The 17,440-nt window shown below is 32.8% G+C and overlaps 1 protein-coding gene across 1 annotated transcript; it reads right to left on the bottom strand.

The window, feature by feature from the left end:
* Positions 1-8,099: 8,099 nt before the first annotated feature.
* On the bottom strand, positions 8,100-8,737 carry LOC112690464 (amyloid-beta-like protein; the record flags this gene model as incomplete). The annotated part of the gene is given in 1 exon segment (XM_025564480.1): positions 8,100-8,737. A coding segment is annotated over 1 exon segment (64 nt), but the record flags the coding sequence as incomplete, so codon positions are not given.
* Positions 8,738-17,440: the final 8,703 nt, after the last annotated feature.

Here is a 17,440-nt window from a genome sequence, read left to right as displayed (position 1 = left end):
ACACACACACACACACACACACACACACACACACACACACACACACAGAGTAGCTATGCACACGTGCTATATATGTGTAATAATATTAGTATTAATAATAATATAGTAGTCGTTCCTGGTCGGATGCATGCGTGCGGAAGCCACAGAAAGTTGAATCTAATTTGTTTGTTACACACGAACGTGGAAACGTGACTCTGTCCGTGTTCGCCACCCTGTTCCACTCTTGTCATCGCCACTACTATGGTGCCGCTTCTATTGCTGTATCGGATGGTTTCCGACGTGGAAATTAAACTTCGCTCATCTCTACCAGTGTGTTGTAGGGGCGAACGGTTTGAGCGAAAAAAAAAAACAACAACTAAAATCGTTTCCACTATGTGCATGGCGTTCGTGTGCTTGTATGTTGTGTTGAGAATATATGGTTATGCGATGGAAGGGAGAGGCGAACAAAAAAAATAACCGAAATAAAACAATAGGGGAAAAAATACCGTAACACACACACATACACGCATACACGAATACACGCAGGAAACGGGTGCTGGGAATCAATAAATGGACTGCCGCCATTACCGTGCACTAATCCTGGTAAAATAGCCGAAGCCACCGCCATTAGACTGACGATAGCGTGTGTTTGGCCGATGTGTGTAGAAATCAACTCGTATGTATTATTATTATCATCATGTGTTTGATTATTCAAATTTTCCGAGTCCAATCCTTCCAACGTCAGTTACCGTCACTGACCACATCGACTTCGTAGGACAAGGGTCTGTGGTCCGTCCGGAGTGAAGGCGGACCCACCTAGCAGTTGCTGTGAATGCAAACTGTCCGTAAACTATGTGATTACGCGTCCATGCGTAAATAGGGTGAGCGCATGAGCTAGCAATAAATTCCACTACCAGGCTTTAGTATTAATGATAATATAGTAAATTGGTATAATAATATAATATGCAAGATATTTTGTAGTATAAATGCCTCTTGAATTATTTCAAAAACGTCTAAGTAGGTTAGGGAAGGTTACATTGAAATATTAAATTACTCATCACATGTTCGGATGGCATTATTTTAATAATATTATTTGCATTATGTAGATACTAACCAAATTGTGGTATAATAAAAATAATAACTTATAACATTAAAAAAAACAAGTAAATAATACAATTATCGTTTTTATTTGCGACGCTTGAGAATATTTAGTCGTCGCGAAGATGAAGCGTTTATGTCTACATGTTTTCGTAATAAAATAATACAATCATTTTACGATTCACTTATTTTGTTATAAAATTATTATCATGTTATACAATGTTACACTATAAATATTTTCACACTATAAGCAGTACTATAGGTTATCATGATTTATGAAACTTACAGGTTACAGCCAGTTACAGTCAAAGTAAGTGAATCATTATAGAATATTAAAGTTTAATCAAGCGGTAAGTTGTACGCTAGACTATTTGATCTATAGGTTAAACTTAATGTATCATAAAAATTAATATCAAGAAGTTATTTAAATTTTATGATTGTTGTTAGTTTAACAATCATTATTTTTAAATTATTCTTGGTTAATCAAATTTTTTTTACGTTTCTTCAATTCTTCAGTGTATTCAGTACAATTACATAAATAATAAGACGTTAACATAAGATATATAACGTTAACACAAAAAAAAACATTTTATAATATACTTCGGAATTCTAAATTCTTCTATTTTCAAGTGTTTTTATTGTTAACCTTTAAATTAAATGTAATATCTATACCACAGTTAATTAAAAACACAGAATTAAAATAGTTCATCGTATAAATCAAAACACAGTAAGATGTAATAAAATAATGTTTCATTTGGCAAGTATTTATAGTTTCATTTGCTTATTTTAAACATTTTTTCATTTTAATTTTACAATGTTTGAAAGTACTATTACGATAAATGTTTGAACAAGAGCACTAATATAAATTATTTTTAGATAGAATGATTTTTTCAACACATAATTTCATTGTAGTATATTTTTAAGGATAAAAAATATTAATACCATAAAATGTCTTATTTTTTTTTTTTTTTTACTTAAATTAAACGAGGTTCGTATGATTTATACAGTTAATATAATAAAGAATGTGTTCACAATGGTTTGTTTTTCTCTACTTTTTTATTAATCGAACTAATAAATTGTATTTGAGTACGAATTTTAGCCAAGAAGGTTTCAAGTCTAGTAATGATTTGTTGGTCGTATGGCAATGAATTATTCTAAATGGATTTTGGCAATCGGCTTACCAGTCCATTACAGTCCAATATGGGTCTAAAATAGTCCGACCGCTTTTAAATAATATATTATATGATGCCGTGTTATATTAAAACGTGTTATTACCGCCTCTGATTTACATGATACATAAATACAGTTTAATTAAAAAATTTATCATTCAGATGTAATACGAACATCAGTAATGTATAAATAAGAATTGCTTAAAATATCGTTATTCGTCCTGTTTTATTCAGCGAATAAAATATTTATCATATAGGTTTTATACGGGGTTTTATGTGTAACGGTTCAGTGAACTCAATGTATAACATTGAAACAGGAATATTCAGCTTATTAGTCTCCCAGGAACACAAACAATAAAATGGGTTTATTAATAGTATGCGTTGGATAACTATAATATATGTACTACGACAGTGATTCGAAAAAATCAAAATGAAAAATAAAAATGAAACATTACACAGTCGAAGGGGTGAAAATTTAGTTAAGTTCATAAATTTAATAACAACCAATCTTTTAGGCCAGCTAACAGTTTATGATATGTCTTTTAACGTAAAAATGAAAACTAGATGTAGTAAAGGAATTGTAAAGAGGAAAAAAGAAGAAAAAAATAGGTTTACAATGTTATGCTGATATACATCATAGATAAAACAAAATTGATTTCACGTCCAGATTTACGTCTGAAGAAATATAATTTAAAATAAAATTTCAAAAAAATATGATTAAGAAAGTTACTTTGGATCCTTTCGGATTTATATTTTAAACTAGAGAAATGTGGTTTAATTAGTATAACGTCATTATGTACTAAGAGTTTCTGAAAACAAACCCCCAACAAATAACGCTAATATACCAAGAACGGAAAGCTGCGCGGACTACTGCAGAGCCAAGGAATATAATACGGATAAATCATTATTATCGGAAAACACGATACTAGCCAATTAAGTCATGCAGGTCGCAGTTAACTAATGAAGTTATAAATGGAGGCAGCACCAAAACCAAAATATTATTTTATACATATTATAAATCAAAGACAACGATGTCTATGGTTGGTATAATTATTTTAATAACGTATTAAATCCATAGTTAATAAAATAATAAATATAAAAATTAAATTAAATGTTATTAAATGGTTAATACTTGTAAATTAATATAGAAATAAATAAATGTAGGTAATAATACTCCAGGTAAAGCATTTATTTATTTATATATTAAATGTATAGGTTTTATAAAGAGCAACGTATATTTGATAAAAAATGCAAACAATAATTATTTACACCAGATCGTAGGTGATAAAAATATAAATAAAAATAAATCATTGCAAAATGAATTTCAGTTTACAACTCTGGACGATTCACATAAATGTTAAACTATATAAATACATACATTACACGTACAACTATACAATAAATGTTATACCATCGCGAATCCAGAATAATATATAAAAATATATGTATCTTAATAGATTTGTGAGCGAATTAAAGCATGTTACGTTTTATTATATACGTTTAGATACACTTGTACATCGTTAAAAAAGAAGAAACCCTTTGCTAAGACATTAAATCGGTGCTCGACGCATACGACAAAAATTAATTATACGCATATACGTTTAGCTACGATGGTGTACGTCTCGTCTTTCGTGACGTTTAATTTCGTCTCGGAGTAGAAAAGAAAAAATAAAAGAGCGATGAAGTGGAAAAAATTGATTGGCCACATAAGTGCTTAACCGAAGGAAAATATTAAACGACACATATTGGCACTTATATATCTATCTATCTATCTATATATATATAAATGTGTGTATGTGGGTATTACATGATGTGACGAGGATATAATATATATTTTACTGTGTAGGTGTGATGTCCGCGCACATTGAAGACGATTGGAGTCGTTTAGGATTTGTCGGTGATTACAAATGTTTCGTATTAAATATATATTAATATAGACTGATAAAAGTCTCTCCTCTTCGACTAATGGATAGTAGAAACCACTGTCACCAAATCATTATTCTACCTATAAGACGTGGGTGAATGTACACACACATGTATATAAATATATATAGATTGAGCGTCATCTACTGAAAAATAATATATTATACTTATTTTGACGATGCTTTAAAATAGTTAATATATGAAAATTAGATCTCTGAAAGTTAAAGTGCAAAAACATGGCTTTATTTTTCTGATCCATGCTCAATTTAACTGTTACTAGTAATAAATAAACATAATACCTGCGTATTGAATTAAATTATTGAACAATTTTAAATGTTCGCTACGTTGTCTCCAGTAAAGTATGACTATAGATCAATTAAATAAATATTCAAGGAGGGACGAGCTTTAATTTTATTTTATGAACAATTTAAAGGCTATACTTCGGTTAGTTTTGAAAAATTTCACAAATATTTGTCAAGACATTTAAGATTATAGTTTTGCAATATATCATAATATTAACTAGTGCAATCCAATTTTTATTGCGTTCTTGGTGTATGCAAATCAAATGTGTTCTGAATTAATCCCATCAGGTTGTGCGATCTCGCAAAAGGAGTTTTTAAATACGGTTTCGGAGTAACACAAGATAAAGGCCTAAAGCAAAAGTTGTAAAAGGTAGTTAAAAATGCATTATGAGCTCCACGCACAGGCTAGGATTAATTACAGCTGATCCGCTCTCGCTTAATCATGCACCAATGCGTTGATATCAAGAGTTTGACTCGTTTATATTTTCGCGTTGAAAATAATACTAGTAGCGGTATAGTACGATGTCTAATTACTCTACAGTATTATAGGTATATACATGTATAATATGATATTATATAGAGTTACGTGTATACACCGTTGTGAATGATTTTATTATTTATATACGGGAAACCACACGAGTATTTGAAAAAACAGCGAGTACCAATGATACGAAGTGAACATCGTACTTAAATAATATCTACAATTAAACCTAAATTTATACATTGCTATACTATGTACCGTTTGGGTGTCTATGCACGCATCATTTTGGACAACATTTTGGGCAGAATTCCTTTTGAAAAAAAAAGTTTGAGACAAGCATCCAAAGAAAGAGTGGAAGAAGAGAAAAAATGGAACAAAAAAGAATGAGAATATAAAAGAAAGGTAGAGGTGAAATAAGAAAAATCCGTCGCCGAAATTCTCTGTAATTACCCAGCGGTTGTCGTCCGCGTTCGTCAAGACGTTAGGCAGCGCCCCGGCCCTCGTCGCTCCTTTCGTCCCTCTCAACGTAGTCGTCATGAGGTGGGCCGGACGGGTCGAGAATTCGGGTAAGGGTAGAACGAGCAGCGCGCCACGGCAACGTCGGGAAATATTGATTGTCCCTCCCCCGAAGTTGCCGCTACCGGCACATGTAGAAAACTACCCCCGCGCGGACGACGCTGCCACCGCCGCAGGGCGAAATTTAATAATTCGTCAGAGCCCCTCAGGTTATATAGACGACAACAACGGTGGTGGATAAAGGACATACGACGAAGGAAGGAAGGGACACTGCGACGTATTTACGTACAATTGTCGCTTGTCCCGCACGCAGTTATTCTGTTATTTTTTTCTTTTTACGCGATAAATGTTTCATGGACAGCCCCCTTCGTCACCCCTCTCACCACAATCCAAGGCCGATTTACCAATGCTAAACGAATCATGCTGTGATGAGTTTATTTATTATTTACACACACACACACACACACACCTTACACTCCGCATCCACTACAACATTCTTCGCAAACAATAATTAATCCCGCGCGTTATTATATTATATACATTGTATTGGTATGAATGAAAACACATGAAAACCGTACATTTCGGACTGTTTATGACGAGCTTATCTTAACATATAATAAATATTTTTAATAAACGATGAGCATCGGAAAAAAAAAAAATATTATTCACGCCATCTCGCACTGACTATTGCATTTTTGGACGATCTTTATAACATATAATATCATTTATAACGGAACAAGATTTCGGTTATCGGTAATCAGTATATTGTTACACTAATATAACACAATCTGAGATTAAATCGATGAACCGTATTTGGTATTCGGCCAACATCATAGCATTAGGACGGATTAAATGACATATTTTCTCGTTTATGACGCTTGGTACACCGCTGTTATACGGTCAGTTTAAGTAATCCGTACGCACAGTTATTATTATTAATCTTAGAGATTTGATACGATTATTTATCCAGAGGTATGAAAGGTCCTCTCGAGTACAGTTAAAACTCAGGGGCTATACGTCCAGGGAATTCTCGATCTCCACGGCATTCGCTTGGTAACAGAAATAAAAAGAAGTACTGCTGCAGAGGTATACACGGAGAACTTGCATTCAAAAGTTGATTGCTCGTGCAATAAGTGTTATTGTTCCATACAAATAAACGAAAGAAAGAAAATGAAAAAAAGAAATAATAATAATGAAAAAACGTCATCCCCTCACTTAGAGAACGTCTGCGTATATGAAGTGCTCGGAAATTCTTACGGCGATAACTACGTGGCCTTTCGTTATAAAGCGAGTGACGGCTATTGTCCGTGTGTGTGTGTCCGTGTGTGAGTGTGTAGTGTACGGAGGGACGTGATCCCATAGGTAATCAAAAGGATTACGGAAAATCACGTTCAAAAATAAAATCAAATGAAAAATATCATGAAATTAGGATTGTCGTTGACCACACGCGGCGTGTGCGTGCGCGATCGTGTATCGTTCCACTTAAAATTTCGAATTCGAAAGCACGCGGACTATTACGTTCGTATACGTCTTACGACAGGACTGCACCGAATGCGTAGACATCGTTAGACAAATCACCCGGCTAGGTTAAGAAAAACCTGCACGGTCACAACTGCCTAATTGTGTTCGGAACAACGTAAATGCACAGGTACGGCGGAACTCTGCGCTGTCGTTCACATGTAGTAACTTGGAGCACGTGATTTTTCCTTTACAATTGTCGTTTGTCCTTCTTTTGTTCGGTCGACGGTGGGGAAGAGCAGAAACGAGAAACGCTGTTCATTATATGCACGCGCACACGTACTTATCGACGACCAACCGGTTCTTTCTTTTCGCTGCATCGGTCAACCGACTTACTTCGGACATTTTTTATAGTGCAGCGTTTCGTACGCCGACGCGAATCCAAGTGCGTAATATACACGCGCGTGATACGCGACTAAAAATAATGTTTAAGCGCGGTAACTCATTGTTTTCGATCGGACAAATCTTCTCCGAAATGGGGTTTTTTCCTTTCTGCACTTCCGCGGTTCGTTTGCCGCACGCCGCGGCTTCAGAAAAAAAAAAAATGTACACAATCGTATAACCCTCGACCGTTATTTCTTTCCATTACGACGGATTAATGTAATGAACACCGGCGGCGCCGGTCGGACAATGATTATTACCATCGGCGTAGGTTTCGCCGATTAGACCATATCCATATTATTATATTATAATTGCGTTACGAGGGTCGTCGTCGTGTCTCCGCGGACCGTTTCGGTCGGTACAGGTTGGCACAGGCGGAGCGGAGTTAAAAAATAATAACAAACAAATAGTTTACAGCGCCGACGATGATGAGAATGAATAACCCACCCACACAAAACGAAATCCTAATGGTTTCCGGTCACGTTTACCGAACGTTCGTGAATAATGTTATTTTTACGGCAGGTAATCGGTGCGATCCAGCGGTACAGGTTAGGTGTACCGGATAATAATAATATAATAATATAGGTGGTAACAGTCCCATAGACGCATAGGTAAAACCGGACTCGGCGACATCAATGACGATCCAAATGGAAATCATATCGGGCGGTCCGACATCGTACGTCGTAGACGTGTGTTTCAGAGCTGCAGTGCGATATCGAAACGGTGCACTTACCTTGAGCGTTAGGGCGTACAGGGGCGCGACAAACAGGGCTGCGCACAGGACGACGGCCCGCATCGTTGCTGCGTGGGTGTCGGCTGCTGCTGCTGTTCGGCTGCGGACGGTGGTGCGTTCGGCGGGTGTGTGCGAGACCGCAAGTCTAATCTACGGCGAGAACGGCGAGCTTCGCCGCTGGTCAACGGAACGGTGGAGAAAACGGATAAGATGTGTACGGGCGGGGAAAAAAAATAACCAAACCAAAACGACCCAACGGATGCGAAACGCGACGTAAACCGTGCGGCGCGAAACGTTGACTCGAAAACGCGAAAGACGAACTCGTTGGGAAGTGAAAAAAAAAAATTGTAACCACTGCGAGCAAATGGTACGCGAAACGGTCGTCCGGATACAACTACCGCGACGAGGTCTACCCGGTGAGTGGTATCGTTGGCGGCGGCGGCGGAGGTGATCGCGATCGTCGTTCGTCGCGCGCGTTCGTGTCTCTGCGTGTGCGCGCGCGGCGTCTGCGGCGGCGGTGAGGTGCACGGCGTGAGGTGATGTGTATTGTAACCCGCGGACGGGCGGGTAAATGGTGCGGGGCGGTAAGGAACGGCCGATGTGTCGTCCGCTCGTCGTAGGAATGTCGTGTGCGACGACGTACGGCCCAGGACGAGTAGCGGCGGCGGGTCTCGTGTGCGCAGTTCCCTACTCCCCCGGTCCGACGCCGTGCCACGGGTAGCGCGCGCGCGTCCGTACCGCCATCTAGCCGCCGCTCGACGACGCCCGACGGTCGGACAGAGCGGGCCGCCGCAGGACGTGATGTCGGCAACGATAACCGTCGGGTTTCTTTCTTTTTTTTTCTTTCCACGCCACCCCCAACCACCACAGATTCTTTTTACGACCGTTTCTTCACCGCCTTTATTTTACTTGTTTCGCCATCGTTCCCCCCTCCCCGGCACCTTACCCCGACCACGACGCGAACCACCCTCTCACACGCGTACTGTTGTACACTAACCGACCGGGTTCGTCACCACCACCTGCCCCGCGCGCGATCGATGTCCCCCGTCGGAATTCTTCTCGATTAATGCTCACCCCAGTAGCTGTGCAATAGCGGTCGTACAGTGGATTGTCGGAGATCACGTCGTGTCGGCGGATCGTTCAGTGCTGCCGCTTGAGCGCGTTTTTTAACTCGACTCACGGTCGCGGTGGAGAAGAGGGTTTTTTTTCCACCCGGTCAGAACCGATATAGGCTTAAGTGCGTTTAAGTCGAACAACACAATAACAACGAGTAGCTAATGTCAGTGTAAAGTACACGAAGACGTGTGTTTTTCACTCTACGTAACGTCGTCTTGTATTTTACGCGCCAAATCATATATACCCACCATTTAGTCATTTGGGATGGTTTCACGACATCGAAAAAAAGGTTTTAACGAGCGTATTATATTATTATCGGCGTTAAACTGTTGATTGGGTACGCGTCGTCACTAAGAAACGTTATGCTATGAACGGTACGCTTCTTTTTCATAAAGAAGAATACATACATACATATATATATATATATATATATATACTATTGTTCATAACCGTTACACTATACGACTAATGTGGATTTATTTAAATATTGATATTTTGGTTAGTGCACTGTTATATTATTACCAATTGTCTTGACGAGGTTTCTTTAAGGGGTGCACAATTCTGAATAGTGCGAATGTTACCTTGTCCTACGAAGGATGTTTTTCGGAAGATTTTTTCCGGAGCAACAATCAACAAAGTAAGAACATTTTACTGATCAAGAGCAGGTCCGGCTTAAGGGGTAGGTGACATAGGCCCACGCCTAGTACGGCATTTTTCCTGGACAATTTTTATGTATAAAAAAAAATATTTGATAAAATACGTAATTTACACGTAAGGGGAGGCAAAAACTAAATGTTGCCTATGTTTGTTTAAACACTTGAGTCTGGCCTGATTCAAGAACGGATGGTTTAAATTAAAGTAAAAGACTTCAGCAAGCATTCATTTGAAAACCAACTAGTTCGATCGTTCATAAGTCAATACATCAGCTAAAAACTGATTAATTCTCTACTATGCCCATCATTCAACGCATCTGTTATACATTCTATTTTTCTTTATTAATTTAATAAATGTTTTGAATAACACGTAATGCTTTATTATTTATGTAAATTATTGTTATTATACTGGTCAAGTTACTACTATTGTATGAATATATGCGAATATAATGTTTAATAGCATATTATGCTGTACGCATAATATTATGCACTCGGATTTCATCCAAAGTTTATCAAATCTCTGAATGTACCCATACCAACATATTAATATTAAATAGATTCTGGCCATGGTGTTGTATATTTTTCAAGCGTACGCCAGTCGAACGTAACTTTTATAAAATGTTACTAACATTATGTAGTATTATTTAAGTGAGTTGTGTGACAGATTTAATGCGAATAAACGCCGAGTATACGAAATATTATAGTCATTTATAATATTCCTCGCCGTTATAATAGCATTATCCACGAATTCCTCAGAGGTAATTTAAACAACGGCGTACCTAGTGTATATCATAACATCATTGTACGAATATTTAAACATTTTCTTTAAAATTCGTTCTCGTTCTCGACAGTTAATTTGCTTCAGAAAAATATACCGAAGAGAAGGAGATATAATTTATATTAATACGTACATGCTGGTAATGCACACACACTAATTCAGTGCTTTTGAAATTCAGCACTACGGTCAATAATTTATAGACAATTAAATATCAAAGGTGGGAATTAAGTAATTAAAAAGTTTAAAATCTTTTTAAACTTTTTTACTTGACTTGTTAGTTAATTTTCTAATTGATTAAAATATTTTACAAGTTTAGTTGGCCGTTGAAATAACTTGACTTTTTTCAGTTTATTTTAAAATAAACCATGAAATCAAAACTTAATATTCCAGGTAACCCCAGAGTGCCTAAAACGATCGTCATAGGTGGTATGACCTTTTAGATTAATAAATAATAATTGACCACTGTATAAAGTTTAACCAATGAATGGCTACTTTAGTGCCATATTTCTACATCACTGTATTACTCCTCTTAATACATGCTTATTATAAAAAAAAAAAAATAAAAAAAATTACAAATTGTATATACTTAGACACGATGCTCACTAAATTAACGTAGCATCTGACATAACACGTAGAATGTCATATTATCTGCCAAGTTGTAAACTGTAATAGCACTCATTGATTCGACGTGACATGTTTTTTAGTAGCCGAAATGTCTTTATGATTTGGATTTTCTTAATTTTATAAATTTTGGTAATAAAAATCACGGTAAACAAAAGTACAAGTGAGTGCATCCATTTTGAAAAAAAAAAAAAATGGTGAAATACGTGGCACATTTTCATTTTTCAGTGAACTGTCCGATGAATGACATTTTTAATCATTTTATAGAATGAAAATTAAAATGTTTTATAAGTTAATGTATAAAATGTCCAAATATAATAAAGAAATTAGCCCAGAAGAACGACTGTTGTTAAAACGTCGGTTAGTAAATATTTATAAGAAAAAAAATACTTAATAATTTTTATTATAATAAATATAATAAAATATAATAAAATTATTCTTAAATGAAGGATAACATATTACTTAGAACATAACTTAAAAAAAAAACTTTGCATATAACAAATTTAATATTTAAAAATATATATATATATATATATATATATATATTAAAGAAACTCTTTTTGATGAATAAAAAAAAATTAAATTCAAATAGATAAAATTATTAATATTATTATAATTCAAATCATTATAAATGGGTGATTAGAAACATAAATACCTGAAAGTACTTGTCTATATCGTGTAACAAAAAGCTAATTACTAAATAAACTCAATAGAAAAAAATTAAAAACTAACTAAAAATAGTGACTATTTGAAAAATTGTTAAAAAAATCAAATTTTCAAATTTTTAATATTTTTGACATTGCATAACATTGTATTTCGCGTGCCATGAATTGTTAAAAATAAGTGCATGCAATACTTTTTCGTATCAAAAGTAGAAAGGTGACAAATGTTATATATGATATGTTCAGTGAGCGGACATGAATTTGTTTCAGTTTTATCACACATCGCATGCATCTTGCCAAGTCACTTGTCACGTCAGATTTCACGTTACTTTAGTGAATATTATACCTAAGAAAGAAAGTTAAAAAATAATTGAAAATGGAAACTTTTTGAAATAATCTTATAGTATAATAAAACGAAATTTTCGGTTATTTTTCTTGATAAAATATTACTAAATAAAATAATATTAAATAGTTTTATAGTAAATTATTGATGAAAAAAGGTCATTGACTAGATTCTAGGTAGTGTAAGTATATTCTAAAAATAGCTTTAAAAGTGCAGGATTGCACTTTAATATAAAAAAAATAAGGACAAATAGATACGAATTTTGAAAGAACCTTAAGGTTAGGTTAATAGCTTCAGTGGCGTATTTACGAGGGGGGGGGTCCAGGGGTACTGGACCTCCCCAGAACCTCTCCAAAAAATAAAAAATAAACTAAAATTCTTACATATTTACAGAATTGGCTATGTTAAACATTCACAGGGAAGTTGAAATTACTGTTGATGAAATGATAGAGAAGTTGGCCAAAAAATCGAGACAACTAGAATTTATTTTATAACAATACTTTATAATATATAATGTTAAATACAATATATAGGTATATATATAGTATTACATAAGACTATACAATTATTACATTGTATATTTAGTTTAACTTCCTCCAAAAACTGCATAAGGATGTAACTATTACAATATAATATATAGTTTATATTAGTTATGTATTAACTGTGGACCCCCCACCAGAAAAAATTGAAAATACGCAACTGCATAGCTTAAATAGATTAAATAACTTTAGGTTAACTTAAGCAATAACTTTAATTATTGCTTAAATATAATTAATATAACAATATTAAAAAATAAGAAACGTAAAAAAAAACAAATTTATGTTTGAAGGTAATGTTTTTGTTCTATATAAGTACCTATTTAATTATTAAGGACGCTTGTAAATAATACGCATTGCAACTACTAATTTTTTTATTACAAATTTTATTATTTTAATACTGTATTACCTAAACTATATATTTGATATAAAAAATGAAATTATTTCATTATATCAATAAATGTCAATTATTAAGTGAGATAATTATAATTTAAGTACTTAATAATCGTACAAATTAAAATAGGCAAATAGGTAAAATACCTACTATACATTATATTAAATTTTCAATAAAATTATTTATTTCAATTTAAGAAATTAGAAAACATACAATTGCTCTTTAAGTGTTTCACACACTAATTAAAAAATTAGACTAGTTTTTTTTTACATTGAGTTAAGTGCGTTTTTCCATATTAAATTTAAACCTGGTGAGTTAAATTTATGACTTATTAACTTAATTTGAGTTCATTACTTTCATTAATTTGACCACCTTTAATTATTCTAATGGTTTAATAGTGTATACCTAATGTGACATTACTTCATTATGTTGTTCGCTTAATGAGCTTAATATGGTATGTGCAGTGGACGTATACCGATTATATAATGAACAAATTGTTGAATACATGTCGTTAATGTGTTTTGATATGATATGCGATTCTTTCGATACTAATAAGTAACGATAAATGACGAAAACTATTGTAGGAAACTTGCTGATGAATTTTTACTTATTACACTTTATATTGACGTCAAAAAAATAAAAATAATCTTTAAATTATGTAAACTTGCTGTAAGGTTTATATTATGCTCGGGTGCAATTTTTATAATTTTAATGAGTAACGTTTTTTATGGGTAATAGCTTACATTAGCTGACGAAGAAGATATGACTTTACATTACTTTGTACATTTTTTATTTTATTTGAACATGCTTTTTGAAGTAATAAAATATTTACCAATAATTTGTCCGATCGGAAATTCGTATATAGCAATCTAGTTAGAAAAATATTATACACAATTTGTTTTTTATATAAAAGAGATAAAAAATATCAGCTGAAAACCCATTACAGTATATAAATAGTATATATATATTTATATTTATATACATGTAATAAAGTAGTAAATTGACAAATACGTATTGATATTTACAAAATATATAATATAATTAAAACAACAATATATGTATACGAATAAATTATCTGTGTAGGTCCGTGTCTTCTTTCAAAATTTACAAAATTCACAAATTTACTATTATCAAATAATTTTTAAATATTAATTACAGTTCATGCAAATTAAAGTGAAATACTAATAAATCATAAACTGTGAGAGAGTTATCGATTTATAAATACGTATAATTTTTTGTGTACTGTATACTATTAAATTGTAATAATTTGTAATTATAATTGAATATTAGTATTAATTATCATATATTAATATTAATTTTAATATTAATATTAATATTATAATTTACAATTAATAATTATTTGTAATAGCTAATCGTTAATATATTGTTTATAATAATCTAGGAAATTTTAAATCCGTTCATCTACTTTACTTATTGTTGTCCTATATAATATAATTGCATTTCCACCCGAAATCCAGGTTACTTGTGTGTGTTCTCGAGTCAGGACCATTGAAATTATACTAGTGGTTATGATTTGTTTATTTGTTCATCATGCTATGTCAGTCGTTTTGGGCGGTACTCCTTTCGCCCAAAAATTACCTTCCTCTTTTTACCCACGTCCTCTTTTCGACCAAAAATGAAAAAACAATTTCCTCTTTTCGCCCATGGTTTCACGTTTTACATTTTGGAAACCACTGTCTCAAAATTAATAATTTTTAAAAAAATCATATAATAATCAAATAAAAAAATATAAAATTTTTTTAATATTAATAATAATTAATAATAATTTAATAAGTGTTAACAATAAGTACTTAAAATAGTGTAATCGATGTAAAATAACTAATAATTTGATCATGTTACTACTTAAATAAATAGTTTGTTTTGTTGTTGTAAAATAATACAAATATTCATATTAATTATGACTTTTAAGTAATTATAACGTTTATTAAAGTATTTTAAACTACATATTTCGATAGAAGAGTCGGCACCTTTATACACTTTTTTCGACTAACTATATTAATAACAATCAAAAACGTGATTTTATTGAATATCAAATATGATTTTTTAAAAATTATTAATTTTGAAAAAGTGGTTTCCAAAATGTAAGACGTGAAACCATGGGCGAAAAGAATACAATTATTTTTGGGCGAAAAGAGAAAACTGTTTTTTCATTTTTGATCGAAAAGAGGACGTGGGCAAAAAGAGGAAGGTCATTTTTGGGCGAAAAGAGTTCCGCCCGTCGTTGTGAATATTTGTGTACGCTTTTCAGGAATTTCATGCAAATTGTATTACTGAGCAGAGTGTAATATTCGACGTAAATAAATTTAGAAAACTATATAATTACGGTGGTGAAAATATGACGTATAAATCTATCTTTTGTTTAGCTCCTCAATATCCGATTGTTTAGCATTCTTTTTAATTTTTTTTTTTTTTCATAGCACTTAAAGTGTACTTTATCCATAACTGTCGGTTTTACACCAAGAAAACTGATTATTCATAGGTCATCATAAAACCGTAAACTGCCCAAGCATACATTATTTTTGTATTATGCATCATGCCTTTATGTCTGTAAATAAGAGTAGTATAGCTGTCGATATTTTTTTCATAAGCCTAACTGTGTAAAATGTATTATAACTTATTGTTTAATTTTTTTTTATCAATTACGTACCAAGTATAGCGTCGTCAATTATTATTTCAATCACGTGCATTATGAAATTAACGTTAAAAAATAAATATTCGTGTACATCGGATGGATCGTGGAGTATACTGTATTATACATTTTATTTGGTCGTAATCGAAAAAACTATTATATCATATTGGGTATACGCATGCGAACATGTATATATATATATATGAAACGACAGGAAAGCCATATAAGGACGAAAAGTTATTGTCTGAAATTCGATAAAACTGCAGTGTGTATGAGAATCGGTACAGCCGTTCACAAAATTATTACATTTATAGCGTTACGCCGATGAATTCCTCGTTCACGGGACACATTCCGCTGTGGCGTATTAGAGGTGCAAGAGTAATGAATACGTTTTGCCGAAAACCTGTACGAACACGATATTACTTCCTATCAAACGATTGTTTTACGCGAAGCCGCCCCGACCAAAAAGCCGACAACACAAAATATCATACAATATATTTTTATTCGTGACTTTATTTGCACAGATCTAAATCGAATAATTGGAATAAGTGGATCTCGTCGACAATATATTATTAAAGTCGGAGAATATAATTATTACAATTGCACAGGCGACATCCATTTCAAAATTATACCGAATTTACACGCTCTAGAATTTATAATGTACTGATTTTTTTTAAAATTTGCAGTTACACCACTACATCGGTTTACTGCTGACCACGTAGATTTAAAATAATAATAATATATTTTTATAAGGTCTACTGATAGAAACATAAGATCATAAATCAGGTTAGATTTTTATTAGGATACCTGGTTATTTTCGATAAGATAACATACAAATGTTAAATGACCATTATAATATTATGGAAGAGTTGTATAAAGTAGCTTTCGGGTGAAAATAACATTTTTATTTTTATTTTATGAAGTTTTTGGTCAGTTGATGAAAAATATTATGCAATGTGAACATTTTGAGTGGATTTCATGAAATGAATAATTTCATCAAATGCATGCGACATATACATTTCAGCGAAGAAAATAAGTTCATTGCGATGATTGACGCCGGACTTACAACTATAACTCTATGTAACTATACGTTAAATTTATAACTATAATAATAAATTATATTTTTTTTTTATGATGGCGAGGGAGAATTATCTTTTATTAATTTATTTTATTTATTGATCAAATACAAGCCCTGCCGGGCTTAGTATAGTACATAAGAAACAATTTTAAACTAACTAAATGGACATGGATAATAAAGAGAACATGATGATAAATTATCAAAATTTTACAATAAGAGTGTATTTAGTGTACAAACTAAATCAGACATTTTTAATTAAATTTAACATGCATAAAGTTCCGGCTATTACTCGTCATAGAACGTGATACATCTATTATAATATACGAAATATTATAAGTTTTCTTGTAAACTTCAAAAACTTAACTCATTCGTGTTCAAGCATTTTATTGCTTAAAGAATGATTTTTCAAATTATTATATTCTTATTTGAATTATTCCACCAACAAGTTGTATTATTGTTGCAAAAAAAATATTATTAAATTAATGCATGATTGTATAATCGTATTAAAA

The sequence above is a fragment of the Sipha flava genome, unplaced genomic scaffold (genome assembly GCF_003268045.1).
Source record: "Sipha flava isolate LNK unplaced genomic scaffold, YSA_version1 50587_pilon_pilon, whole genome shotgun sequence".
NCBI classification, from domain to species: domain Eukaryota; kingdom Metazoa; phylum Arthropoda; class Insecta; order Hemiptera; family Aphididae; genus Sipha; species Sipha flava.
Note: the sequence above shows the minus strand (reverse complement) of the source record. Positions and strands in the feature narration are given on the sequence as shown.